This window comes from Falco naumanni, chromosome 5, assembly GCF_017639655.2.
Source record: "Falco naumanni isolate bFalNau1 chromosome 5, bFalNau1.pat, whole genome shotgun sequence".
Classification (NCBI taxonomy): domain Eukaryota; kingdom Metazoa; phylum Chordata; class Aves; order Falconiformes; family Falconidae; genus Falco; species Falco naumanni.
Window position 1 is genome coordinate 75,900,560 of NC_054058.1, and position 27,210 is coordinate 75,927,769.

Here is a 27,210-nt window from a genome sequence, read left to right on the forward strand (position 1 = left end):
CAGGATGGGCGACAACACCTCATCAGCCGCACACTTGTTTCATGGTATGATTTTGCAATTCCTGCCACACAAACTGTTTGAAAAGGGATGATGATAGGCACATGGGCAATTAGCACAAAAATTGTCGTTAGTAGTAACAAATTGCTGATGCTGCTTATGATGTGACTGCTTTCTGATAATTTGCCTGACTACATTGTAGACCAAATCCAGCTAAAAATTCGAGGGAGATCCTGCCATTAGTAAAGTAGAAACAGACTCCTGATTTTTTTTTTAACAAAAAAAGGGAAAAAAAAGTAAAATGTAATCTGCCATTTTTTTCTAAGAGCTTTAATTTCACATCCCTATCCCAGAGGTTGCTCCATTGGGAACAGCTTCTATACCTGCACACAGGTTCAGCTTGGGTCTAAAAACCCAAACTAACTGAGCGTGAAAATTAGAAAATGCAACTAAGTATAAATAGTGAAATTCATTATTTGGTTTCATGGTGCAAGCAAAAATGAAGCAAAAGTCAGAAATGGGTTATAACATTAATTTCATTTAGCAGAGTTAAGAAGTTGGGTTGTCTTTTTTTAAACCAAGAGCTTCATTCTCCATCTAGCAAAGTTGGCAGATGTTATCAAGAATACATCAGGCCCTCTGTCTTAATTCAAAGTCTGCTGAAGAAAGAATAAGGGTTTTTTTAGATGCTTACAGCTTTTGCAGCAAGCTTTTAATTTTATTTATCAAGTTGAGGTGGCATGATAGACTGTACTGAGTTATTACTTGAAGTACTCTGAATGAGTCAGCTTTGTGGTTTCTGAAGAATGTGTTGTGCTTCTAGGAATTCAACCTGGATCTCTGGGCCTGTAGATATGGCCTCTAATGTGCATAGCCAGACTGACAGCTCAGGGAATAATGAGTTTTACATAACGAGCTCTAAATCTTGTTAATTTTTTTTACAGTTGTCAATGGAAATATATATGAAAGGTAGAAGTTAAAAAATAAAACCAGCAGATAACTATGGGAACACAGGAAGAGAAAGAAGAAACCCCATCCCACTTCAAAGTATTAGGCGCTCTTCAAGTGACAGCAGCTGTGGCAAACACTTAAGATAGTGATATCTTGGGGAGAAGAAACAGCAGCAAATTAAGTTTTCTTCATGGCATTGCAAATTCTTATGCAAGACCGTTTGCTTGTTCCTTAAATGTAGGACTGTACAGCCCCAAATCTGCAATTACCTGTTGTTTCTTGAAAGATGGGGTATCTTGTACATTTCAGTAAGTAGGCACTCTGAGTTTCACTCCAAAGTTAATGCTGACACCAGTTGTCAGCATTTTATGTTTCCTGTGATAATTTAAAAAGTCTGACTGCTAAAGCTAATCAATTCAGAAACTGCATCACTTTCTCCATTTACTATGAACCTCATTTATTTGATTCTAAGTATTTTCTCTGTACTACACAAACACACAAACAGGCAGGCAAACCATCTGCTTTTTCTTAAATATGTATTTGGGAACTGAATGCAGATATATGTAGTCCTAACATATGTCACAGCTGTAAATTAAGCTGTCAAAAATAAGAAATTGCCCAAAAAGCATTATCCAAGCTTAATTAGTTCTCTTGGAAATATCATTCATCTTGTAGTATATAGTCAGTTTTCCTTAGGGTACCCCTTTTATTTTGTTCATAGCATGGGTTACATTTTACAAATGAAAGAAGATAGGACAAACGAGACTGTTATCTAAACCAGAAGTGGTTTGTCATTTTCATATATAATTGTGTGTGATTTTTTGAGAAAGCACAGATAATTACACCATGGAATCATAATGACATTGCCAAGGGCCATCATCAGAGCTAGACCTTTCAGAGTCACAAGTAAACCTCTACCACTTGAACCAAAGAAACGGGCAGAAATAATATCTTGGTTTTATATGGATAAACCACTGGAAAATAATGGATTTCAAGTCATTTGCTGGACAACAGAGAAACTTAGGAATCTGATTTCAATTCTGGGAAGGCTGACTTCAGTTCTACACAGGTTATAAACCTTTGTCTTGTCTTTCCAGATTCACTCTGCCTCATTCCCTTCTGTTCTGGCTTCTTGCTCCTATCAATTCCTCTTGCTGGTACTGTCTTCCCTAGCTCTACATGGCTACTCTTCACATGTCTCTGTACCTCTAAACCCTGATAGTCATCATGAATCACCTCATCCCTTCCTGTTCCTCAGATCTCTTCATCTGCCACGCTACCACCTTCTCCTCACTGAGAAGATAGGGAAACTCCCGAGAATTTCTCTTGCCTCAGTTTCAGGGACTAACATCAGAGAAGCTTCCAAGTTCCTAGGATGGTGCACTGGAGGTGAGGTCCCACTCTGTGCCAGGAGTCTTTAGAAAGCATATTTATAAACTTTAGTGAGATAATGCAAACATATTGGACATACAAAAATAACAGAGAGTCCTTTGCAGTCTGAAAGGAAGTTTTGTTAACTATTTCCTCAACAAGAAAGGTTTTCCTACTGCAAACCTGGCTGTGAAGTCTTTACCTGTACAAACGCCTCCAGCAACTTGTACAAACTCTTCCAGTCCTTTCCTGAATAAGGACTACAGAATGGAACAGGTCACAAGTGAATAGAGCTCCTCCACACCCACTTGTTTGCACAGGTACTCACCAGCCCACATCACCTAAGAACATTTCCTACTTCCCTTAATCATGTTCACCAGCTTAAGTTCTATGGCAGACTCAGCAGTTACTCTGGTTAACTACATGCAGTTCCTACTGTCCAAAGGGCCTTTCACATGCTGTGTAAGAGACGCTAGAAGAACAGATATGTCATATGATTCTCGGTCTGTAAATATTAGAGAATAATTCATCCATCAGTTATGTGGGCTCTCTTTCAAGAACTATAATAAGTGACATGATTGATTTTGAAACAAAAGAACAGTGACAGTTGGGTTTTGCTTGTTTGTTTTAAAATGCAGGACCATCAAACTAGGCAACTATATTTAATTTTCTTTCTTTTCCTTCTGCATTTGGAGTGTCTGCCATTACAGGCAGACTCTTTGCTACCCATCTCCATATTTCTTTTTGTTTTGCTTTACAGCTGAAATAACAATTCTGCCACTTGGCCTCATCCTGGCCTTAAATGCACTCTATAGCTCTGGGCACAGGAGATTTTCTCCATGTGAAAATTTCCCTTTTTGCACATACTTACAGAATCAGTCATTTCATTGGCTTTGTTCCCCTCCCTTGGTTGCCTCTCTGGTTGTGTCATTCCCAAAGACTCATAATCATGAATTAGCCCGACCTCATCTCTTAAAAAATGCATCCATTTGGGACTTTTTGTCTGTTTTCTACTTTTGCCTCTGAAATAAATATTCCAGTCCCTTTTTCAAGCTTTATTTCACAACAGTGAAAATATAAGCTGAAATTCTTGCACAACCCCTTGATACAAGGAGCTTTAAGAATGTCAGTTATGAAACTTGTGATAAAATTGTCAAAGTTAGAAATAAAGACTTTGAGAGAAAGCATATGTCTGCTTTGCATTTCGCTTACCAACTTGCAGATGTACCTGATTCTCATGTGGTCTTTATATAGCTCCAAAGCTTAGCAATGGGGAGCAGGGGGGGGGGGAGAAGTGGTAGTGGATTACCTCTTAGAACAGGCTCGAGCTGTTCTGTACTTGGTGTACATCTAGCTTGGTGTGTGCCCTTGCAGCCTATCCATTTTTACACCACTTTTAGCCCCTGACATCAGCCAGTGCACGTCAGAAGTGAAATGGTCATTACAGGCGTCTATAGATAGCTGTGGAGTAGCATCTTATCAGCACTGCAGGTATTTTCAAAAGCTAAAAAACCCCAAAGCAAACAAACCACAAAATCCCCTAAGATTACACTAAGCTTTACCTTCTTTGCTAGTAGACAGATGAAAAGCAGGATCGGGTCAGGCCTAGTCTGAGAGGAGGGCATCCTGAGCCCTGCCAAAGCAGTTTGCAGAGACTTATCTATTCAGCAAGCCACTTCGGAGTGCATAATCTCGGAAAAACAGGGATGCCGCTTGAAATCCTGGAAAACACCTAACTGTTCTAGGGGGAAGGCGAGGCGGGGAACAGAGGGCTGGGGCCATCTGCTCAGCAAACCCCTGATGACTGACGCTTGACGGCCGGCCCCGTCCTCGGGCAACTGCCCAAGGCACTCTGGGTCACTCCGCCAGTAAAGTGCCAGGGAGGCTCACCCCGTCCTCCGCCGCGCCACGGGAGGCGCCTGGCCGCCCGCTCCAACGGGCAAATGAAGCCCTTCGAGGCCGCATTCAGGAGCGGCCCGCAGGCGCTGCCCCGCTGCTCCCACGCCCCCGAAGGAAGCGGAACCCCTGCGCGCCGCGCCCGCCCCGCCGCCGGCTGCGGGGAGCGGAGGGAGGCGGGAGCGCAACCAGCCACTCCGCGCCGCCACCATCTGAGTGAGCCGGCCGCGCCCAATAGGCGCCGAGGCAGCGCGAAGGGGAGGGCCGGTGGCGGCGGCCGCCCCGCTGGAGCCGGTGCGGGGAGCTCCGGCGGGCGGAGCAGGGTAGCGCTGGGCTGGCGGGCGCCCCGCGTCCCCCCGCGGGCCGGTGTGAGAGGAGGCCGCTATGCTGCTTCACCTGGTGGCCGAGTTTGACCTGCAGAGGGATGTGGTCCCCTGGCTGGCGGCGCGGGGTTGGGCCGCCGCTCTAGGTAACGGCCGCGGCGGGTGGCGCTGCGCCGGCGGGCTCTGCTGCTGCGGCGGGGCCGGGGAGGGCCGGGCAGAGCCCCCTCCCTCCCTCCCTCCCTCCGGCCGCTTGCTCCCAGCCGCCTCCTTGCGCTGTCCTCTCCCGCGGGCGGAGGGGTCAGGCCTGAAGCGAGTGTCCCGGGTGCGGCGCATCGGGGGGCTGCGCCGTCTCCGGCGGGCGAGGGTAATGGCGGCGGCGGGGGCCCCCGTGCGGAGCAGGGCCGGGGGGAGCAGCCGCCGGCCCCTTCGGCCGCACTGCAGAGGAGGGGGCAGCGCCCGGGCCGGGGCCGCCTGGCCGTGAGGGGGCTCGTCCTTCAGGTGCCTGCGGCTGGGCTGCTGCAGGCGGGGTGGTTTGACGGCTTCAAGGTGCTTCGCACATGCCGCAAGCGCTTCTGCCGCGCTCCGCGGCTTGTTCTTTTTTTCTGCTACTTCACACGTCTGTGGTTTGGGTTTTGTGTCGTCCCGCCCTCCCCCCCCCCAAAAAAAAAAACCAAAACAAAAACCAAAACCAAAAAACCCAACAACTTTTAGCAGGACTCCGTCTCCCACGGTACTGTCCTTTCTGTGGGGAAAAAGAAAACCCAACTACCAATGTCTGCGCGGTAGATGAGATAAAATTAGACGAAGTGTTAGCTGTCACAGCAGTGTGCTGTAGCTCGTGTAGCAAAGGCAGATGTGGCTGGAAAAAGAATGACCCTCCTGTATTCTTGGCCCTGTGGTTTTTCACTTCTTGTTCATCTGTAGGGCAGCTGCTCAGCTCTGCTTTTCACAAACTGCAACCTCAGTCTAAAAAAAAAAAAAAAAAAAAGGTACTGTAATAAGTAATTGATGCAATTTATGTTGACAAGTATCTTAAGGGCAGGTGTTAAGAGGCTCGTTTCACTGGTGCCCAGTGACAGGACAAGGGACAGCAACTGCAAGACAGGGATATGAATATGAGGAGAAACTTCTTTACCCTGAGGGTGACAGAGCACTGGCACAGGCTGCCCAGAGGGGCTGTGGGGTCTCCTTCTCTGGAGACATTCAAAACCCACCTGGATGTGACTCTGTGCAACCTGCTCTGGGAGAACCTGCTTTAGCAGGGGTTGGGCTAGGTGATCTCCAGAGGCCCCTTCCAACCCTGATCACTCTGTGTTTATTACTTCAGTAGAAGTAGATGGTCATTTAGTCTCCAGGTGATAAACTTGAAACCTCACCTCCTTTGGTTGCTTTTAACTCAAAAATATTTAACTTGCTTCCCATGTTGAGGAGCTGTTACCAGGTGGTTTCGTAAGAACTCTTTTTGGAGGTAAACCAGTATTCTTTTGGTTTTGTGAAAGAAAATTATTTACCCAGCCATCAGTTACAAAATCTGTTAAAAAATATTTCACGTGTACTAGATAGTGTTCTGAACAATTATTGAATGGTGTACTGAAGGAGTTTGAGGTAAAATTCTGAAATTCTCCATGCCTAGTCAATTCAGGTATTAATTTTTTATTTCATCTGTGATGAATTCAAGGAGTCAATTAACCTATGCATTTATCTCATAATGATCTTAAAATGGTGCTGACTTGTTTTTGGGAAAGGGACAGCTATATTCAGCTTTTTAAAATGTCATACAGACTCTTTGTTCAGTAAATGTCCCTAGTAATACAGAATCAGAGGACTCTAGGTTGGAAGGTGCCTATGATCACATACCAGCATTGCTGTGTTGCATTTCAACTTTTGTCTGTGTACTTTTTTCCCTGGTGTAGTGCTGTTGTATTAGGAATGTGAAGGTGGGAGGCAGGAATTTGAAAAGGTTCACTTAAACATCAAAGAAAGACCTATTCACAGAAAACAAGATTTTTAGGAGTCATGGTACTTTTGTGTCAGTGGTTTCAGATGTTACAGTTACTAATATTTTCTTTCCTCGGGACTTGAAAGCCCTTGATAGCATGTGAGAATTTAATCCCAGCATGAGAGCTGGGAGTAGCTGTGATGATGGGAGAGGAGTGGCAAGTGAAGAGAACCAGCCTTGTTCTCCTTAATTCTACATATTTTTGTATGAGCTGCATGTAACAGCTTTCAGGAAATCAATCTCCACGTTTTCCTGAGTATGTTGTTAAGAGTTGTTCACTGGGCAGGCAGGTTGTGTTTGTTCTTTTGCAGCCCTTCATCTGCTGGTCTCAGCTGTGGGGACCAGGAAGAAGTAATTATACATGCAGTTTTACTGCAGGACTTTCCAAGCGCAGAGATGATTGCCACTACTTCTTTAGCTCTATATTCCCACCAACGGTGTTCAGTGACGTGAAACTCCCTTCTGACATGGAACTTTTCTAGCACCTTTGAGATCTCTGTGTCGGGTGGTAAGAGAAATTCATGGACATGGAGATTTCTTGTGGACCTTCTCTACCTAAATTCTGTTCTGAAGAAGTATCGAATGTGAGAGAAGTGTGGAGACTGTAGTACTTATCTTGAAAGTTTGAAGTGGTGGTTAAATTCTGAGAAGTTTCCACTAAGAGAAGAGCAGGGTATATGGTTATTTGAGGCTTTCTCAGTCACCCGCCAGCCCTAGTGTAGTGGTATTGTACTGTACTTTTGAGTGATCTGAAACCAGTAGAAAGTAATATATCGTTAAATGTACACTAAGGATTTTAATTGTCCTCCCACAACAAAATACAGAATTTATTTCCTTCTGGTAATACTTGTAAAAGTTTTTTCGTGTTACTGCAGGCTGTACAAGCCAATTTCTAATATTAGGCTTGTGAAACTAAGTTTCACATAGCTTTCTTCTATCAATGCTTAGTGATAACTGCAAAGTAAATAGTGTTGAACTTGGCTAAATGCTATCCGAGAGTTGTGGAGCATTCTTTTTGTTGATGCTCACTGAACCACAGGCTACCTTTATCTTAAAACTAGGACCAGTCATGCAGCTTTCAACCTTGTTAAGAGCAAAATTTCCACTTTTAGTGAAAGATCCATCTGAGATAAACTTTTTTGGTGGCCGCAGTGATGAGAAAACAGAAAAACAGCATCAGGAAAGCGTGCATTTTTTTCACCTTGAGTATGATATTTTGTCTTTTTCTTTTTTTTTTTTCTTCTGTTGTTTTTATTTTACGCTGCTTTGTCCAGGCATGTTTTTCTCTTTCTGTGTCCATGCTAGCTTCCTGCTCAGCTGTTTCCCTTTTAATCCTACTCTTTCATTCACACCCCACATTATCTCTTCTCCTGCATTGCTTAGTTCCCTTGTAACTGTAGGTATGTTGCATATCTAGATAGCGTTTAATCTTGTGTGGTTCTTGGGGGTTTGGGTGGGGGTTTTTTGGGAGGTTGTTGGTGGTGTACAACTAATGTCTGAAGACTTATTTCCAGTTATTTCCAGGCATTCCTTTGGGATGCTGAAGGGGCAGGTAGGAGCAAGTGACACTTTCGTTGGACTAGTTCTATATCCCTGTAGTGTTCTGAGGATTGGAGTGCAACTTAACTGTTTAAACCCCATGTTGTGTATAATGAATGAATGCTTTTTTTTTCCCCTGTGAATGGAAGATGATGAAAAAGCACATTCCATTTTCATCACAAAAGGTAGTGGCCATTAGAATCATAATTATAACGAAGAGTTAGGAGTTTACCTAAATAATTCATTCCTGTGGGTTTTGAAACCCCTCCGCTGGTTTGTGTTGAAGCTTATAAGGTTTAAAACATGGTGCAGGAAATAGTGTCTCTCTGTTTCCAGAAGGGAGTAATTTTGGCATATACAAATAAGTATTTGTATGTAAAAATGTATTTAGTATCTTTGCTTAACGTGTGCATAAATTACATGATGAACTAGCTCAAATGAAAATCCTATACCTTTTGATACTTATCATTTCAGATACTTCTGAGAATTCATCAGCACTCTATGTTGTAAATGTTGAAAGAAATGGGAAAATTATTTATACCTGGAAGGTAAGTCTGTCTCAGAACTTAAGAAAAATATAGCAGAGAATGACACTGTATGTGTATCTATGCCTAATTGAGTCTTTTTTTGCAGTGAGGGTTAGAACATGAAAACTTGACTGATTACAACTTGTTTGGTTGTACAGTGGGAAAATACCCAACTCGGCTTCAGACAAAGGTTAAGAATAATGAAATGGAGAGTAAAGTACTGACCTGATTAAGTCCACAGGGTTTTTGCTGTTGTTTTTGGGGGTGGGTGGGGGGTGGGTGGAGAATCAGAATCTTGCCCTAAATAAAACACAACTTCTTGAACAGGTAAACTCTTTGTAGGCGGCATATTCTTTCACCGTCAGAATTTCTCAGGGAAGTCTATCAAATTCATGTGCACTGCTTTAGTTAAATATGTTTTCCCCTACCAATATATATGTTAAGATACCATTTATCTGACACTAAATCTGCTTCTGCTGTTCTTTGTTACTTTAATCAAGTTACTTTGTTTATTGCAAGTAGTCTCACTTGTTTGTTTGATGTCTGGAAGCATTTAGAGCTATCCTTTTTAACATCTCCATGGCATGTGTATAGCTTTTAGGTTGAAATGCCTGTAGTTCCAAGAGATTTTTAAATGGTTTGAGAAGGTTTCCCCTTGGTGAGACAAGCTGTGCTTCTTGTCTGTGCATCGAAGAGAAATGTGTGGAGCCAGCTGGATTCTGGAGGATTGTGGTTCTTGAAGAGTACAGATTGGAGATAGCAGACTCCAGTAGAGTAGGGCTGCCTTTCATTCCCCTCAGACTCAACAGTGTTAAACTCTCCAGCATCCCGAGGGTTAAGGGAAGAGGTGAGGCCTTCATCAAGGTAAAATACACTTTAACTGTGGGTGGATGTTTCCTTTAGTACAAGCATAGGGAGGAGAGTCTGTACAAGACAACAGTAACCATAAAAACAGCACTGTAGAATGTATCAGTTTTTTTGGTTTGTTTGTTTTTTTTTTTTTTCCTTGCTCAAAACTCTAGAAAGGCTTAATGAAAGTAACCCATCTGCCTCCCTACTGGGAGATCTGGTACTGCATACGTGTGATGTTGCTGCTTTCTAGTGTCTGTTGAATCTCACACTAAGCTTTTTGGGGCTTCTGACAGTAGAGTCCAACTGCCTTGTAAGCAGTTCAGGCTCTTGCAGCTGGCAAAAGGGATGAGCTCAAGGTTCACTCACCATTGTAGTCGGTAGGGATGTGGTCAGAACAGTTGGTGGGGTTTAGAGAACTGGCCTCTTGTAGCTTGTGCTTTGGGAAGGGGGTGTGTGGGGTGGAGGAGGTGGAAAATACCCACTAGACTCCATTGACTGAATTGGCCAATGACTCTCAGGAAGATTTAAACACCTAGGCTTAGTTCCTTGAACCTAGGGGTAAAGGCTGCATAGGAAGTCACTGAAAATGTTCACTGTATTTTCTCTCTCCTGATCTTGGGAATAAAGTGGCCTGTGCAGCCCGTGTGGTAGGAATGGCTGGATGACAAAGCCTGAGAGCTGGAACTGACAAAGTGCACAGCTGTGCTCCCATTTTTACCTCTCAAATGTGAAGGTGAAAGAGGAAGGAGATGCTGCTGCTTCTTATCCTGTTCTCTTACCATGGTAGTGTGATTTTTTTTCTCCTGAGTGAGCCAGCCTGCTGAAGAACCAGGATCTATTTATTCCTCTATTGGGAAGAATGCTGACAGATTTTGTAAGTGTGATTTACGCTTGTTAGTGGGCAAACCGGAAGATAACTTCTGGGAGTCTTCTCACAAGGACAAATGTATCCTAAGGTGGTATTGCATTAAATGTATGATGTTTTACCAGAGAGATATTGTTTGTAGTGTGGGGTAGTTTCTTTCTTGGATCAGTAAAAATTCTGCTCACCAGCTGAAAGTTGTTGGTACTCACTTTGGTGCTGTTGATGGTGGTGTTGTCAGTAGGAGTCAGTACATCTACACTTGTCTGCATACATGATAAGAACATGTAGTTATGTCAACCCCAAAGCTTGTGTTAGTCTGGGTGGCTTGTATATTGGTCAGAGCACATGTGGTGGTCCAGGCTGTAGCTGCATTGCACTCATTCTGTGTCCTGAATGTGCTGGGTTCTGAGCTGCTAACGCTGTGCCCTTCTTGATGTCTGCTTTTGTTAAATTAGTTGTTTGTGTCAGCTGCAGTCACACCTTGGGACTGTGATACCTTCAAGTAGGACTGAACTTTTTTTTCCCCCTCTCTTGATTAGAATGCTAAAAACCAGCAAGTGTTGGGAGTATTGTGTCTGTGTCTGTCTTTTTATGCTTTATTACTGACTTCAGAAGGATTCAATCCAAATGTTCCTTTTTCCGAAACAGTCTATTGACAACATATGGGTATAGTTCTGTGGTTTTGGAGTTTATTGCAAACCTTCTAACAGCAGTATCCATTCATATTTACTTAGATGAAAAAAAAGAGTCTTGGTGTATGCATCTTAGTGAATGACAAGTAGTTTTAGTCTCCAATTTGAGATTTTGTTTAAGTTTACATGAACTTGTTCTAAAATTCAAATATTATTTGCGCTTTGCTATTCTGTTAATAGACATCATCGCACTGGAAAGCTTACCTGGGGAAAACAGACTGCTTTTAGTGTCTGCAGTTAGTCCTTCTGTTTCATTAAACTTATGTTGGAGGAATCATGGTGTAATTACAGCTCCTAGAAAGATAGATATTAAACTGCTGTAACGAGTCAGTAAGATCTGTAGGTTTTTATCTCCCTCTCTTTCCTCTGTTCATGATAAACTGTTTATAAATGATGAGCTACCACTCCTGCAAGACACAGCTATATGTCTGTGAGCCTTTCCTGTTGGTTTTATAGCAGCAAACTTTAGCTTTGATATTGTCAGTGAGGATAGTGGACAAATAAGGATGTAAACTAAATGGAGCTGCCCTGGCTTATTTCCGAATATTTACAAATAGAAAAAAACCTTTGTCTGCTAAGTGGAAGAAAATCCAGTGTTTTGTATGAAATCGGGGAGGAAGGTGGAGAATGAGCTTTATTTTCAGGCTTATTTTAGAATATTGCATTTTACTGTAGGTGTGACAGCATCTGTCTTTCATGATGTTGATAATTGGAAGATATTTTTGACAGAGGTGAATTCTAGTGTCAGCACTTCTATTTTGCAAAGCGATGCAAAAATCTTTACAGCAAACTTGAAAACAAGCATGTTAGCTTAAGCATGGATATGGGCACTGATCTAGTCCTGTTACCAGTCTTGTAAAGTATATTTTTCAGTAGCTAAGCACAGAGGATATTAGCGTTTCAGACACACTTGGAAAGAATGGTTATTTGAACAGTTATTTCTGAAAGCACTTGCTTAACCTTACATTAGGAGGACTGAAGCCTGTGTCTTAAAGACATTTTGTTTTCCACGTTTAAATCAGAAGTCAAAGACTTTTGTCATTGCCACAGCAATGAGTCACTCAGAAATAGACCCCTTAGGAAGAGAATACTCAGGCTTTTGTTTTAACTTCACAAAGCAAGATGCCATAACTTTGTAAATAATCACAGATTTCTCCCCTCTCCCCCCAAGCTGTAGTTAAAAACAATGATGCTCACTGTCTGAGTACAAGCCTATGTGGCTGGATTTAATTTCAACAGTTTTGCAATATAGTGCCTATACCTAGAGTATTTTAATGGATTTCAGCTTGATTTGATATACAATATATGTTGCCAAGCAGAATTTACTTTAATTTTTTTTAAAAAAATATTTTGAACATTTAAAGCATGGTAAAAATTACCAAGAAGAAAAGTTTTGATTTGTATAGTCTTAGAAGTGCCCCAAACAAAATCATTGTATATTAGTATCAATAAGCTAGAAAGGATGTGTATTATGTTTCTTTTCAAAGGCAGTAGGGTAGTGGTGTCATCTGAGCTTGTGAAATATATTTAGCTTTCAAACAATCATTTCCTAAGGCAGAGCTGAAATCCTTTCTCCAGTGGGCAGGCAGATCACTGGAAGCTGTGTTTGCTTTCATGTTTCTGTGCTCCCTTTTGGCACAATGACCCACCAAGCTGGTGAGGTTTGGAATACCAGCCTTAAATCTTCCAGGGGCCATAGCATCCCATTTCATTCTTGTGCAGATGTCTCCCTTCCTGGCCCTACTGCCTATAACTAAAACCAGTTTAGAACCAAAGTGAGAGAGAGGCATTTGGCTTATGCAACGGATTGTGGGCTGTGGATTGGCCACATTTCAGCTTTATCCCATGTGTTAGTTCTAAAAGGAAAAAAAAAAATCTTTGTTCTCTTTCTTGCCTCACTTTCTTGGAATTAGATAATTAACTGCCTGTTTATAGGACAGGGAAGTGTGTGAGGATGTGTGTCAAGGGGCAGGGGGAGGAAGAGAGGGAGGTGGGGGGAAAAAAAACCCCAATGTTTAATTTTGTATGTATTTACATTGCCAGTGCTAATTTGTTTTCATCCATAGGGAAATCAGAGAAATACTCACATTGGATTGTATGATCTTCAAACTAAACAAAATGAGGTGAGAACAATACCAGGCTTCTCCCTGGTGAAGACAGTGCGGTAATGTTTCAGATTTTGAAGCCTTGCAACACAGTATGTTATGTCCTTAAGGAGTATATGCTTGTTCGAAACCGAAAAGAGACCTGAGAAGGTATTTGAATGGTTCTCAATAGTATTAAGATGCAGAACATTACAGAACATCTGAATGACTTGAGAGTAGTAAAGTATCATGTCTGCAGTCTTTATTTCTAAACAACCAATTCAAGCCCTTTGTAGTCCTCTTCACACTGAACATGTGTGCTAAGAAGTAAATGTTTTGGGTTTTCTTTGTTACGTGTGCATCCTCAGCCTGTTTGGTGCTACCATTTGTAAGAAATTATTCTAGAACTGAATGTACTGCAATTCAGTGGCTGGAATCATAACAGGCCTTTGCAGGTGTCCCCATAACAGTATGAAATGATTGAAATGTCTTGTTTATGTAAAGGTCTGGTTTGCTGCTCTAGTGGCAACATAGAGCTCAAAACAACCAGTAAGAAACAAACGAATGAGAAAAAGAAGTGATACAATTGAGGCTTGAAATATGGTTCTTCTGGCCTTGAAATTATTTGCTTTAAAAGTAAAAACAGCGTACTGGTCAGCAGTGTTTTCCTAAGGAGGAGGAATTAGATGGTTTTCTTTATTCAGTTAAAAAAATTATTAGCATTACTGTATTTCTTTACAGCACCTCTATGTGTTTGAGAGGGATCTACGCATAATCAGTTGTTCAGTCAACAATGAAAGGACATTATTGGGTAAATATGTGTTTTATCATTAATTTTTTTGTGTCATGGTAAAGATGATTTACTTTTGTAGGATGGTACATTTGGGTCTAGAATTTCTTAAATCTGTTTTGATCCATGTGTTGCCCATGCAGTCTATGCATTTCAGTGGATCCATCACCAAATAATGTAGGTAACTACGTAAAGACGTAGCTGTAACAATATTGCTGTTTTATTAAAACAACAGTCTAAGACACACTGACCCTTTGTTCGCTCCCCCCTCCTGCATTTACACATGCCTTCTACATCTAGAAGAGCTTCTGTTGTTCCTCTAACATATATTTTTTTGGTAAAAAAAGTCTGTGATGCTTGCTGTCCAAGAATGTTTAATAAGATTAGTATCAAATACACGTGCTCACTGTGGCTGTGTTGATTTTTTTTTTTTCCCTTAGCGGTCAGCTTCCGTCAATATACAGAAGAGAGAGTCAGTCAGCTATTACAGTCAGGTACTGCAAGTGGATCGTTTTAATACTGTTTAAAATAACTGTGTCCTTTTGCTTTTTTTCCCACGTAGTTTCTGTTTAGAAAAAAAAAATTGTGTATAAAAAAGAATGTTACCTAAACCATGTTCTTTTTGCAGTATCCAAGTATTTAACCTTGCTAATTGAAATTCATCCCATTAATAATCTGAGAGTCCTAAAAGCTGTGGATAGCTGTGTTCAAGTACAGGTAAATTATTAAACTAATCTGAATATAAATCTTTTAAATCCACTGTACTAGAGAGGAAAAAGTGGTTGAGTACAGAAGTATCGCATGTTATCTTGCAGCTGTTATAGAGATAATGTACATTTCTCCATATAATGAAAAAAATTAGAAAGTTCATAAAATGTTTGATGTAGAGTACTTCTCTGACATGAAGGCTACTTTTTTCTCTTCGGTCCCCCAAGGCTTGCAATTGTAGTGATTGGTGACTATTAGTCTGTAATAATAGCTATTTTTATTAATTAAGTATATTTAGTGCGCTTGTCGTAATTCTAAAATATGTTAATATCCAGCTAAAAAAAAAAATAAATTTTAGATAACCAAAGTAGTTCAGAACACTCATTTACTTACTTTTGTGAAACTTTTTGTATAGTTTCTTTATCCAGTTGAAGGCAGAAATACTTCTGCAGAAAGTCGCCTCTTGCTAGTCTCGGAAGATAAATGTGAGTTAATATTTTGAAAATACATTTTTATTCTTTTACTTCAAGATGATCTTTATACTTTACATTTCTGATAGACTTTTACTGGAAAAAAAAAAAAAGAAAAAAGAAAGGGTGTGAGCTATTCTAGGTTTTTTGTCTATCAAAACCTGTATAGCTTGATGGGATTTTTTTTTTCAACGTTAGCAGAATGGCCAGCTTTGACTGCAATTATTTGCTGAGTGCATGCATTCTTCAGTTATCTTTATTTCTAAAAAACTAGCATAGACTTTTATGGCTGCCTATATAAATTCAGAGCAGATCAACTGACTGGAAGATTGATTGTGATTTAGTGTGTGACAGGTGGGATAAGAACAGGACAGTAGTTCCTTGGATGCAGCTAACTTTGCATGTTCAGCCTAATCTAATGGGAGAGAATGGATAGAGGTGGATGCTTGGAAAAGGCTGTTTATCCCTCTTGCCTTTCAGTTGTCTTATAGAGTGGGATCACTTTTCCCATCTTTTTGGAGAGGCCTATTTTCTCTGGTAACTAGACACCCACCTTTAGGTAGGTGACCTTTGCCTACCTAAGGCCAGCTAATAGTGCTGTGAACTATATCGGAAAAATTTATAGCATCTGCTGTGTGACTCTTGCACCCTTTGCACAGGCAAAGTACCTTACTTTTAGGTAGCTTGTGTGCGAAGGGACTGTGAGGTGGTATTCATGCTAGGAAGTGAAACAGTGCTAGGGTGTAGTCTCGGGCACAGGCATGCACCTGTGTGCTCTTTCATTAAAAGTGTGCTCCTTGGCTTGGTTTGGCATGTTTCCATTAGCAATCCTCTTGACAGTGCTGCAGTGATGTGGGCAGCAAACTGTTTTCATGAGGGTGTGTGGCTGATGCCACTCTAGGCTCAGGAAAGGAAGAGTCCGGGTCTCTGCATAGACACCTGTGTTGATATATCGCAAATTTCCTCTTACACTGAGTTGAACTTTCCTGGCCCTAATGTGTTCTTATAGCATTCCGAGAGGTGAGATTGTTTAATAAGCTGTGTAAAAGCATATAAAAATGTATGATTGTAATGGTTTTCTTCCTTATGTTTTAAAGATATCGAACAATTTGATATTCATGTTGTTGCAGAAGAAGAACACAAAGTGGTAAGACTTGAAAAATCTTGGGGTTTGCTTCAATTGAAAATGTAAACATCTGTAATTTTAATTCACTGGGTTTGAGTTTTATACTTCGGCAACACAAACTATATTGAAGAAATAGTATGTATATTGTGTTTTTTAGATAGATAGATAGATAGATAGCATGGCAATTTACACAGCTAACCAGAAAGCTGTTTGAAAAAACCTGTATACTGTGTAATCTATGAGGAAAGTAACTTATTTTATTGGTTTTTTTTTTTGTTGCTGAATGCATCTGTATGTTAGAAGTCAGGAGTAAACATAGTGTATATACATTTTTACACTATTTAAAACATTTGCAGAATCACCTTCCTAACTTTGCCTTTTGGGAGTCTGTGTCCTGGTAAAGGATTCATTTAGAAAACAAGCAAAGAAAAAGACATAAAACTCCAAGTACTGTAACTATTACAATCTCTTCTTCCTCTCATCTTTTTCCCATTTTTAACATGAATTTGTCTTCAACAAATTGTGGATGTTTTCCTTAAAAGACTTAATAATAATAAACATACGTCTAATATAGTAAAGAATTGTGTCAAGAAAGCCAATGTTTCACTTTATGAAGACAAATGTAAGCTTGGAAGGAAAAAGTTAAGGACCTGATTTTCAGTCACTTTGAAGTCTTCCATCATTTTCTCAAAGGTTATCATGGCTTTTAAAGCAGGTGGGTTTTATATGCTAGACTGCATTTGTGGAGTAAAGACTTAAGAGTGTAATCCAAAAAAACAGGTTAATCTGATGTCCTTCTAGGATTTGTTTTGTTTGACATGAAATTTCCCTACATCTTTCAAGAGTGCATTTATACAATCCCAGTAGTTTTCCACAATTCTAGGCCTTTCCCTGCTGCCAGTACCCTCTATCATGTGGCTGTGACTTTGCACAGAAATCCCTTTTGGAGCTGATGTGTCTTCCTTCAATAGTTAATGTAGCTGGTTCTGAATGGGCTGTGATATTTCACTCCTCTCCTCTTCTCTATAAACAAGAGTGCTGTCTGGTTTTCTTTGTTCACTTTGAGCAGCCCAAGTGGTGAATTTCTTGCAAGAAAGGAATCTCAAAGAAAATGCTTTGGTAGCATGTGAACCCTGAAGACTGTGCTTCTGATCTCTTTAAACCGAGTACCTTGCACACAACAAAGGTGGACTTTGTGCAGCTAAGAAGTAGCATATTCCCTCCAAACACCTTAGTATTTGTGCCGCTTCTGTCATCACTTTTCTTTGTAAAGCACAGACTGTGTGTAATTGTTACAGAACCTTATACGACAACTTCTGATGTTCTCACTTTCCCTTTAGGTGATTCAAAACTCAGGTCAGCTTCCAAGAGCCAGAGTTGCAGATGATCTCATTTGGGCACAATGGGATATGATGGAACAAAGGCTCTTCTACATTGTTCCAAAGGTGAGATGAAAGTCATTCTAGTAGTTTTGTTCCTGCCTGTCTCATGACAGTAGAGTGTGTGGGGTAATAATAGTGTGAGTTTGTTTTTCGTTGTAGCAGTCTGTCCTGTTCCTGCCTCAAATAACCTAAAGCCAGACTTGCCTTAACTGCTGTTTGTGCATTGTAGATCACAAGAAGACTAGTGGTCTTAGTGCTTTCTAGAAGAAAGGGTGGGTTTGTCAGTTGTTTTGACTTTAAAAAGGTCTTTTATTCAAAAGCATCTAAATCTACCAAAAACTGTCTTGTGTATAATGCCTCTGTTCTAGAGAATTCGCATCTAGAAAGTATTTTGTACACAGACTTACTGAGTCACCAAATGAGGGCAGGTTCTTGGCTAGAAATGCTGAAACTCTTTGGATTTGTATTATTTTTTTGTCTGAGGGTCTATTTGCACTTGATGTGTTCTAAGTAAATGAAAATTGACTTTTATTAACTTAGCCACCAGAAAAAATCCAAGTGTTAGGAAATAAGAGTAAATGGACTGTGGTGGAGAAACATATTCCTATTTTTGTTTCGGAAATACCCTTTTTGAACTGACCAAAATAAGATACGGTTCCTTTTGCCATAGAGGTAGTTATGGAAAACTTTTTTTTTTTTCCACTTTATAGAATGTGTCTGTGTGAGCCATGTAATAATGCTCTGCTTTAAGAGAGGGCCCACAAAATTACAGATGATGGGCAGATAATGATCTGGGACAGGAAGGAAGCATGTCATAGTGCTATTGTAGGGGAGTTATATGTGGTTTTTAGAGTTGTCTTTTGTCCCCTAACTTTTGCATATCTGTTAGCAAAGGGGGGGTGAGTGTGGAGGGTGGTGTGGAGTATCCAGTCACTTTTCAACCTATATAATATGCTTTCTATTTTATCAGTTAAAAAAAATCCTCTTAATTCCAGGAATCAAAGAGTACTTTAAAATGTGTCCAGTTTTATCCCGATGAAAATTTTAACTCAATAGTAAGTCATGACTATTTTATTATACTATGTTTTTGGGTGGGATGTAATTGTGTCTGCTAGGCACTGATACAGAGATCTGTTTCAGTGTCTTTTATTTTTGGAACTTCTGCAGAGGAAAACTGGGTTTTGTTTTTCCATATTCTTTTTGGTTTTTTTGTTGGTTTATTATTATTATTATTATTCTTTTTCAAGATTATATTCAGTCAGATTCAGATTGTGCCACAGTAAGGTAACTTCAGTGGAATTGCACAGCTTGTCACTAGATTACCTAGAAGTAAGTGACATTCATGACATTATACTGATCTTATACCCAAGTACTGAAAGCAGGGTTATCAAATGCACTGGACAAAGAAACCATGTACTAATTTTGTGTTGATTTTAAGTGAGGCAGGAAAATCTGTTGTGACAAAAATACAGAGAACGGAACATAAAAATTACAACTGTTGAACATGTAACTGTTACTAGACTTCTGTCCCGGTGGCTGAAATTTATTCTAATGCAGGAGGTTAAATATCTCACAACTTCTTTTATTTTATTTTATTATTTTTTTTAAAGAATCTATTTTATGGGTTTTGAGGTGACTGTAAGGATTAGAGGAGGATAAATGAACTTTGTTAAAATATTGGATTTGGTGAAATGTGAGTTCAACACATTTTACTTGTCTGAAGTATTAATCATAGTATACTGACCTCACTAAATAACAGGTTTGTTTTCGTTTTTGATTAACAGCTGGAATCACACTTGGATATTCCTGTAAATGATACACAATTTAAGTAAGTTGGGTTTTTTATGTTTTGTATTGCTTTCCTTTTATTATATAGAGTCATGTTTTACAAACTTAAGTAAAATTTGTCCATACCACAGTATCTTTGTTTGCAGTTGCCTACATGGTACTGGAACATAAGAATAATATGAACGCTGTGTCCAAACCTCCAGTTGCTGTCATTTTCATCATGGCTAACTGTAAAATGTAACTTAATCCTTGACTGCTTTTTGGTGCCATTTTAAAAAATTGTCTGAAGAGCTAGCTATAGGTTAAACCCTCTGAGTGTTCTGTACCTATTTAAATTAATTTGTTTTAATCTTGCACATGTTGTAGTGGTGATGTCAAAATTCCTATCAAGGGAAGCTCTCTTTTTTTGATTGCTGTTACATGTTTTATTGGGCAGTTAACCAGACCAGTAGCTCCTTTTTATAGCCTATGAGACTCTGTTCTCTTCCAAAATGCTATTTCTAGGCACCCTGTGCTTCCAAAGGCTAAGATTTGTCTGAATCTTCTGTGTCTTCTGTGCATCTGAGCTTGTCTCCTTAAGGCTGCCTTTTGACTGAGGAAAAACTAGTCAGGATGGTCTGGCTCTGTCACAATTCATTTCTTCCTCATCTATCTTCAGTTGAATTTACAAAAGGGCCTGTTTCTCTTTGTGAATAAAAAGAGAGGCCAAAGCTACTAGATCTGATATCAATAACTCAAGGTAGTTGAGTTCTGTCCTGCCCAAACTGTGGCTCAGAATGTTTCTGCGCTATACGGAAGGCTCAGTGTGGTGCTACTGCACATGCAGATTGCCCCAAGCCGTGTTATCCTCTTGCAGTTAGTACTGAAAAAATCCTAGTCTCGTGAGAGCTTCAATGCTATAATAATTTTTTTCAAAATTATTGCAGAAGATCTGGGAGAAAAATCCCTACAGGATCAAAATCCTTTTTGGAAAAAACCAAACCAACCAGAAACAAACAAACAAAACCCCAAAACAACAAAAAAATCCAAAGCAGCCTGACTACAATCTTCTGTTGCATGTTCTGCATGGCAAAAATAGAACTTGTAGATTATAAAGATAGGTGTCGTGGTTTAACCCCAGCCTGCAGCCAAGCACCATGCAGCCACTTGCTCACTCCCCCCAACCCGGAGGGATGGGGAGGAGAATCAGAAAGGAATGTAAAACCTGAGAGTTGAGATAAGAACAATTTAATTTAAACAGAATAACGAGATAAGAACAACAATAATAACAATAATAATAATTATTAGAATGGAAAGGTGGAGAAAAAGGGTAAAGCAAAAGCTGTGCACGCAAGCAAAGCGAGGAATTCATTCACCACTGCCCATGGGCAGGCAGGTTCAGCCATCCCCAGGGAAGCCGGGCTCCGTCATGCCTAATGGTTACTTGGGAAGACAGACGCCATAATGCCAAATGTCCCCCCTTCCTTCTTCTTCCCCCAGTTTATATACTCAGCATAACGTCACCTGGCATGGAATACCTCCTTGGCCAGCACAGGCCACCCATCCTGGCCGCGTCCCCTCCCAGCCTCCTGTGCCCCTCCAGCCCTCTGGCTGGCTGGGACTAAGGAACCGAAAAATCCCTGATTTAGTACAAACATCACCCAGCAACAACTAAAGACACCAGTGGGTTATCAACATTGTTCTCACATCAGAGCCAAAACACAGCACTGCCCGAGCTACCAAGAAGAAAGTTAACTCCATCCCAGCTGAAACCAGGACAATATGTAAAACCATTAAAGCACAGGTGCAGCACAAGATTGAAAAAGAATGTCATGGTTTAACAAGTTCCATGTGAACGTGATTTTGTGCTTTTCTTTTTGAATATTTCTGCTGAAATTAGTGTGCCTAATTGCAGATTAAAATGTAGCTTTACAGGCAGAAGAATGGTAGTTAGGCTGCAAAGCCTTTGAGTTCTCAGGTATGATAAATGTTTGAACTTGCTCTCACTTCAAAGTATATGAATTGTTGGACAATGCTGCAGTAAGTGAATATGAAGGTTGCAAGTGTAATCAGAATTGTTGGCTTCTGATAGGTGTGCAGTCTTGGGATTCTGATTTCTGACTACCGTGGAGTAGATCGGTTAAAGCCTGATTTAACTTGCATTAGAGAACGTTTGATTAAAATTTCTGTGTTTTGATTACATAGTGACTGTTGTGATCTTTATGTTGTGATGAATCTCTGTGGATGAAGAAGTGATTTATTTAGTGTTCTTTGTGTGCTTGTAGACTTGTAAATTTTGGATGCGATTACTGTCAAGACCAAGATGTTGCATCTAAATCTTTGAATCTTCAGGTTTTTACAAGTAAAGCAGGTAATGGATAAATGCAAGTATTGTCAAAATGATCTCCACTAGTAATTATCATACATTGTAATCACAACTGATTACTAAATTTCTTTGTAAGATGTTATATATATATTTGTACTTTTTGTGTGAGTGTGAGACTTTTATTCCTTTGGTGTGTACTTGACAGGTAACTGTGCAGAGAGGGAAAGGGCAACTGTGCACTATTTTTCTCATTAAGTTGTTTTACTCTATGAAAGCTGCATTTGAAGTTGAGCTGAAGAGCACCTAGGGTTTTTATTATATGAACATCAACAATAAAAGTCACACAAATTTTCTGGTAGCCCAACTTCAGAGAACTGATATCATGCACTCAATTGGCGAAATGTCTCAGTCTAAGCACACTAGCATCTTCTGCTGGTTTCAGAATGCAGGTGGTACCAAAGCATGGTTGTGTAATATATTTGAGCAATTTAATGTTAAAGCTGACCAAAAACGTTAGAAGGTAAATTCAAGGAAGGTTTTGGCGAGTTCTGTTGTCTGGGTATCCAACATAGTATATAATTTGTGTTACAGAGTGGGCATGTGTAAATGGAGTATGTGCTAAGATTTGAAGAGCTTCATATTGCTGTTAGCATGTGATACCTAGAATGTCCATTAGTTTAGTATATATATGATTCCTTAAACCTAAACCTAAAATGTTTCTTAAACCTTGAGGATTTAGGAGTCTCCCTGCATCCTAATGCATACCATAAGCTGCTTTTTTTTTTAAATTAAATACTGGTCTCAAGAGGCATCTGTTCATCACAGATGCCTGCATTCTCAGCTTCTAAATTAGGCCATACTGCCAAGCAGAGATGGTATCTGATTAACCTTTGAATAGTCTACAGAGTTGTATAGGGATGTGACATGTTGCAGAAGTGGCTTTACATCTCACTTAAGGTGTGCTGTATACACACAGGCAAATTGCTGAGGTATTTGCCAGTTGCATTGAAGTGACCATTAATGCAAATCAAGTGAAATATAGGTTCCTTACATGGATTATTTTTTTTTCTTATGGATGCAGACAATATGCTTACAGAGATTAAAGGGAATGAATTAGAAATAAGAGAAAGCCAAGCTGCATTTCTACCAAATGTAGATTAGGAGGCTACTTTTTCTCTGTTAGCAAGACAGACTTATTTCTTATACAAATAGCCTGTCCAATAATGGAAAATGTTACTGATTTGTGTATATATATGTTTCCTTTTAAACCTATATTTCTCTAGGGTTTATTCAGATTGAAGCACCTTCTTTTACTTTACAACGAAACTCAAGTCTTCCTCCAGCAAGACTGTTGTTTGGTTACCTTGAAGTAAAATGTTCTTTTCCATCTGCCAACACAGTATATAAATTCTGTGTGGAACCTTTCACATGCGCTTTTTATTGTGCATAATGTAAAACGCATAATTTGACAATTACTAAACGTATGTGGCTTTTCATTGAATGTTGTTTGAAATGGAGGACTACTTTGCACAACCCATTTCGAGTAACAGTTTGGAGCAAATGGTTTTGACCTGTCAAAGAACAATGTGGATAATTACACTGAAGTTCCCTTTTGTGCCCCTTGTTTGCGGTGGTACACAAAACTGGACTACAAGCTGTTTTAGGTGCAGACTATGCCTTCTGTGGAACTGCTAGCACACTGCAAGTATTGTTGCCAATATCCCTATTTGTACCATTCGGACATCTATGGCAAAGATTAATTGCCTTAACTTCAAAATTAAATATTCCATGTAATTTCCCATTTCATAAAACTGTTATTGGCTACTGCCAACCTGAACGCTGAATGAGATCACTCTTCCTTTCTCAAACTTCCGCAGCAGCAGAAAAGTAGCACTGTTCCTCACACTCAGCACAGACTGCAGATAAAAGCCACTATGTACTTCTAGATTAGCTGAGATGAAGCAGTTGTAATCTCAAAATTAACTTTGTATGTCCAGAATTAAGTGGTTATTTAAACAACATTGGGCTCTTATGTTTTCTTTTAGCTCTTTAGAAGTACTTTTCATTAAATTTGCTCAGTATTAAAAAAAGTGCAGGCAGTAAGATGATATAAACCCTGGATTACTGTCACCTAACTTAACCTGCCTAAAAGTTAAGCATCTGGACTATATTTATAGAGAGAAATAGGCATCTCAAGAGGATGGTTGCTTCTATTCATATTTCTTCATTTGCTCTATAGGCGTTTAAATGAGAGATGTTTGGATGACTGAAGTTAGATAAGGCAAGTCACTCCTAAGCCAGTACGTTTAGACAAAATGCCCTGGTGCAATGTTGTGTTTGGATTGTGACACATGGATGCCATTTGGAGACACTGGTACAGGCTTATACCTTACACTTCTGCATGAATAGAAATGAGGAATTTTAAGTCAAAGTTTCCAGGTTTCTTAGGGAAAACTTCATGTCTTCATAGGTGACTCTTACCAAAAAAATTTTCAGTGATACAATGTTTATTTATCAAGTGGCAGAGTTGTAATTGTTTCCCTAATTCTGTTGAATGTTAGTAACTTGCAGTTACCCTGTATGAGTAGAGCTTACTTTTTAAATGCCTCCTTTTTTTTTTAAGAAAAACTTTGTTGTCATTGAGGTCTTTTTTCCCTTTTATTTCTGAAAAGATAAGGGTTCATCCAAGTATATCTTCATGTGAGTCTTCTAATCTTGTGGCATTTAACTACAGCTCTTACTGTTTGCAAATTATTTTGAAAAGGATAGTGTGGAAGATCTGGTTCTACCTTCACATGAAACGCTTACCATGTAGATGCAATAGGATAACAAGCTTTCCCTACATCAGCACAACCCAGCTCTTAATTTGCAGAGAGCACTGGTAATGGTAGGAAAGAAACTTATTTTATGTTCTCGGTCTCTGGCTGCTCTAATGTGATCGCCAAGATGGTATCAGGTGTAACATTGCTTGGGTAATTGCTGATCTGTGTCTGTCTTGTTTCTGTCTGTATTAATGAAGCACCATTTGGTATTTTCTGTTGTTCATAGGTCAGTTTGTTGACATTGGGATCAGTATCTAGAGTTGAAAGATGCACATGCTATTAATAGTCCCTCATAGCCACTGTTTTTGTGATCAGCTTGCATATATTACCCACTGACATGTCAATCTGAACAGACTCACTTGCATGTTCCACGATTTATAGAACAGTGTATACACTAGCCTCCAGCATACAAGAAAGAAATTTGCAGTGTTGGGAGCTGTTGATAATAAAACAGCATTGTGGTTTGCTGGAGCTGTTCCAGTCTTCCTTATGTGTCCTGATGCTGCTACTTTAAAAATTATGTGTATTCTGAAAGATGCCAAGTGCTCTGGCAAAATGCCCTGTCTATTGTCTAAATGACTCAAATATCCAAGCAAAACTGTATCAAACAATATTCAATCAGCTAAGGATAAGCAGGGGGAAAAAAATTGCATCTCAGAAGAAAGTATTTACTTTCCCCAGAAGTGTGAAATGCCTCAGCTGTATCTGTATCGTGGCTATGGTACAGCCTTGCGGTCTGAAGTATGAGGCATTTAACCAAGTATAATACCTTGGTAGCTGTGCTTTTTTTGTGTTTGTGCTTTTTCCATATTGTGTCTTTTTCTGTATACTTTGTATACATACACCTTTATATTTTTACAGAGCAGCAGTATCTGTGTTAGTATTACCTTTTTCTTTCTTTTTTTTTAAGTGATAAACTTTCAGTAAAGGTTAAAGGTGAATGGTCATAATTGTGGCTCATTTTTTGCAACTATATTGGGGATAATGTGGTTTGAAAGCTGTTTCTAACATGAATGCCAAAGCATCAGAGTAAGTGGATTAATTTTATAAGAAATGGAGGGAGGGCTGTCATACAGTGGAGTCAAAATAATATCAGTCTGATTTAAAATTAGGCTGGGAGCAGGGAGCTTTCCTGCACAAAGTACCTTGGCTGAAATAAGTTTGTGCTAAGGACTGACTTGTCTCCTAAAAAAGGAATTAATGGCTCTTGGGGCTATAAAGGGGAGAAGTGACTATCATTTCTAGTGTGAGAAAGCTCTAGTAGTGTGTTATGCTGCTGCCAATATGAAATTACTTAGAAAGCAAACAAACTGTGGTTTACTATGTTCTGTGCATATTTGACAGTCCCTGAACAGAAATTATCTAGAGATTGAGGAGTCTGTGGAGAGAAAGGCTTGATCAGTTTCTTTTTTTTACTGTGAGAGGCTAAAAATGTACTTCTAAAGGGAAGAACTTGCCATGTCAGAACCCAGGTTTCCATTGTGTGCTGTATTGCCTCCTCTGTTTTCTCTTAATTTGTGTTTCACTAGGTAAATACCTTTTCTGAGAGATTAATTTTAGTTTATAATTTCAAACAGTCTTGCTTTAGTTTTGTGCAGTGTAAGGATGTCTAGGTATTCAGGTACACAAGTCATTTTTTTGGGTTTTTTTTTGTCTTTTTAGGAGGCTTGTGTGTGTGTTGTACTCTAGCCTGTGATACTCCTGATGAAATAATGTACTCCGTGTATTTTTTACATAAAGGTAAGATTAAACTGTGAAGTTATGCTTTGTTTTGGAGAATGTCACTTTGCTGTGCAAAAGTCACAGAATGCCTTGCAAAACAAGTAACTACTGAAGTCTGCAAACAATAAACTACTGTGGCTGGTGTTTAAAGACAGCAGCTGCCTTAAGCTGCAAAATTGACTTCCCTGCTGTAGACTTCCTGCCTGATGCTGAACGAGTGGCTTCAAACCAGCGGCCTTGTGAGTGGCTATTAATTTGGTCCCTTATTTCTACCCAGGCTTTCTGGCGTGCTGAGCACAAACATCAGTGAAATCTGTGGGAGCTTGCAGGTGTGTTGTACTTATGCCATAAGGCATTTGTATGGGAAATAGCCAACAGCTCTTAGCTTGAATGTGTGTTAAGAGTTCCAGTTCAACATGTCATTTTCACAGCAACAGGTGCAACACCCACTGACTGTAAGAACAGTTGCTATTTAAGTGGTGCTCAAGCACCTGTTTTTTTTTTCTTGAAAAGAATGAAGAATGTTGTTTTATTCTAATCAGAATAAAACTTGTCATTAGCAAGATCTTTCTCGTTTGATACATGGAGGAGAGAGGTGAATTATTCCTCAATTTGTAAAACTGCATAGTATGGAATAACCATGTTCAAATTGACAACACACCTCTGTTCAAGTGTTTGCTTTTGTGTGTGTGTAAGCATGTTTCTTTGCTGCTGGAATGTTGTGGGATTGAATGAACTGCATTTTTGTGTTCTTGAAGGCATTAACAAATTGGGAAAGTCCATTCTGGGTGTGACAGTACAGTGCATTTCCCCAGATGTACTTGATGTGTAGCTGAAGGGTAGTTGCGTTTCTTGGAGCTGACTATGGCCCTTGTACATCCCTATCTATACCAAGAAGAAGTTGAGGATTAATATGGTGACACTGACCAGTTGCATCTAAAATGACCTTCATGAAATGGAGTTGTTTGGTGCAGAGCTGTTTATGGATTCATGCAAGATTC

At 39.8% G+C, this 27,210-nt stretch overlaps 1 protein-coding gene across 1 annotated transcript in view; it reads left to right on the forward strand.

Moving 5' to 3' along the window:
• The first annotated feature begins 4,484 nt into the window (after positions 1–4,484).
• The window catches only part of LOC121088197 (gamma-secretase activating protein), a 49,835-nt gene continuing 27,109 nt past the window's right edge, over positions 4,485–27,210 (forward strand). Inside the window, exons 1-13 of the mRNA XM_040593900.1 lie at positions 4,485–4,684; positions 8,551–8,624; positions 13,079–13,135; positions 13,838–13,907; positions 14,327–14,380; positions 14,515–14,603; positions 15,010–15,079; positions 16,162–16,211; positions 17,531–17,635; positions 18,568–18,627; positions 19,357–19,400; positions 21,625–21,710; positions 26,150–26,227. Coding sequence (XP_040449834.1) covers positions 4,600–4,684; positions 8,551–8,624; positions 13,079–13,135; positions 13,838–13,907; positions 14,327–14,380; positions 14,515–14,603; positions 15,010–15,079; positions 16,162–16,211; positions 17,531–17,635; positions 18,568–18,627; positions 19,357–19,400; positions 21,625–21,710; positions 26,150–26,227 — 922 coding nt within the window. The 5' untranslated portion in view covers positions 4,485–4,599. The remainder of the gene's footprint in view (positions 4,685–8,550; positions 8,625–13,078; positions 13,136–13,837; positions 13,908–14,326; positions 14,381–14,514; positions 14,604–15,009; positions 15,080–16,161; positions 16,212–17,530; positions 17,636–18,567; positions 18,628–19,356; positions 19,401–21,624; positions 21,711–26,149; positions 26,228–27,210) is intronic.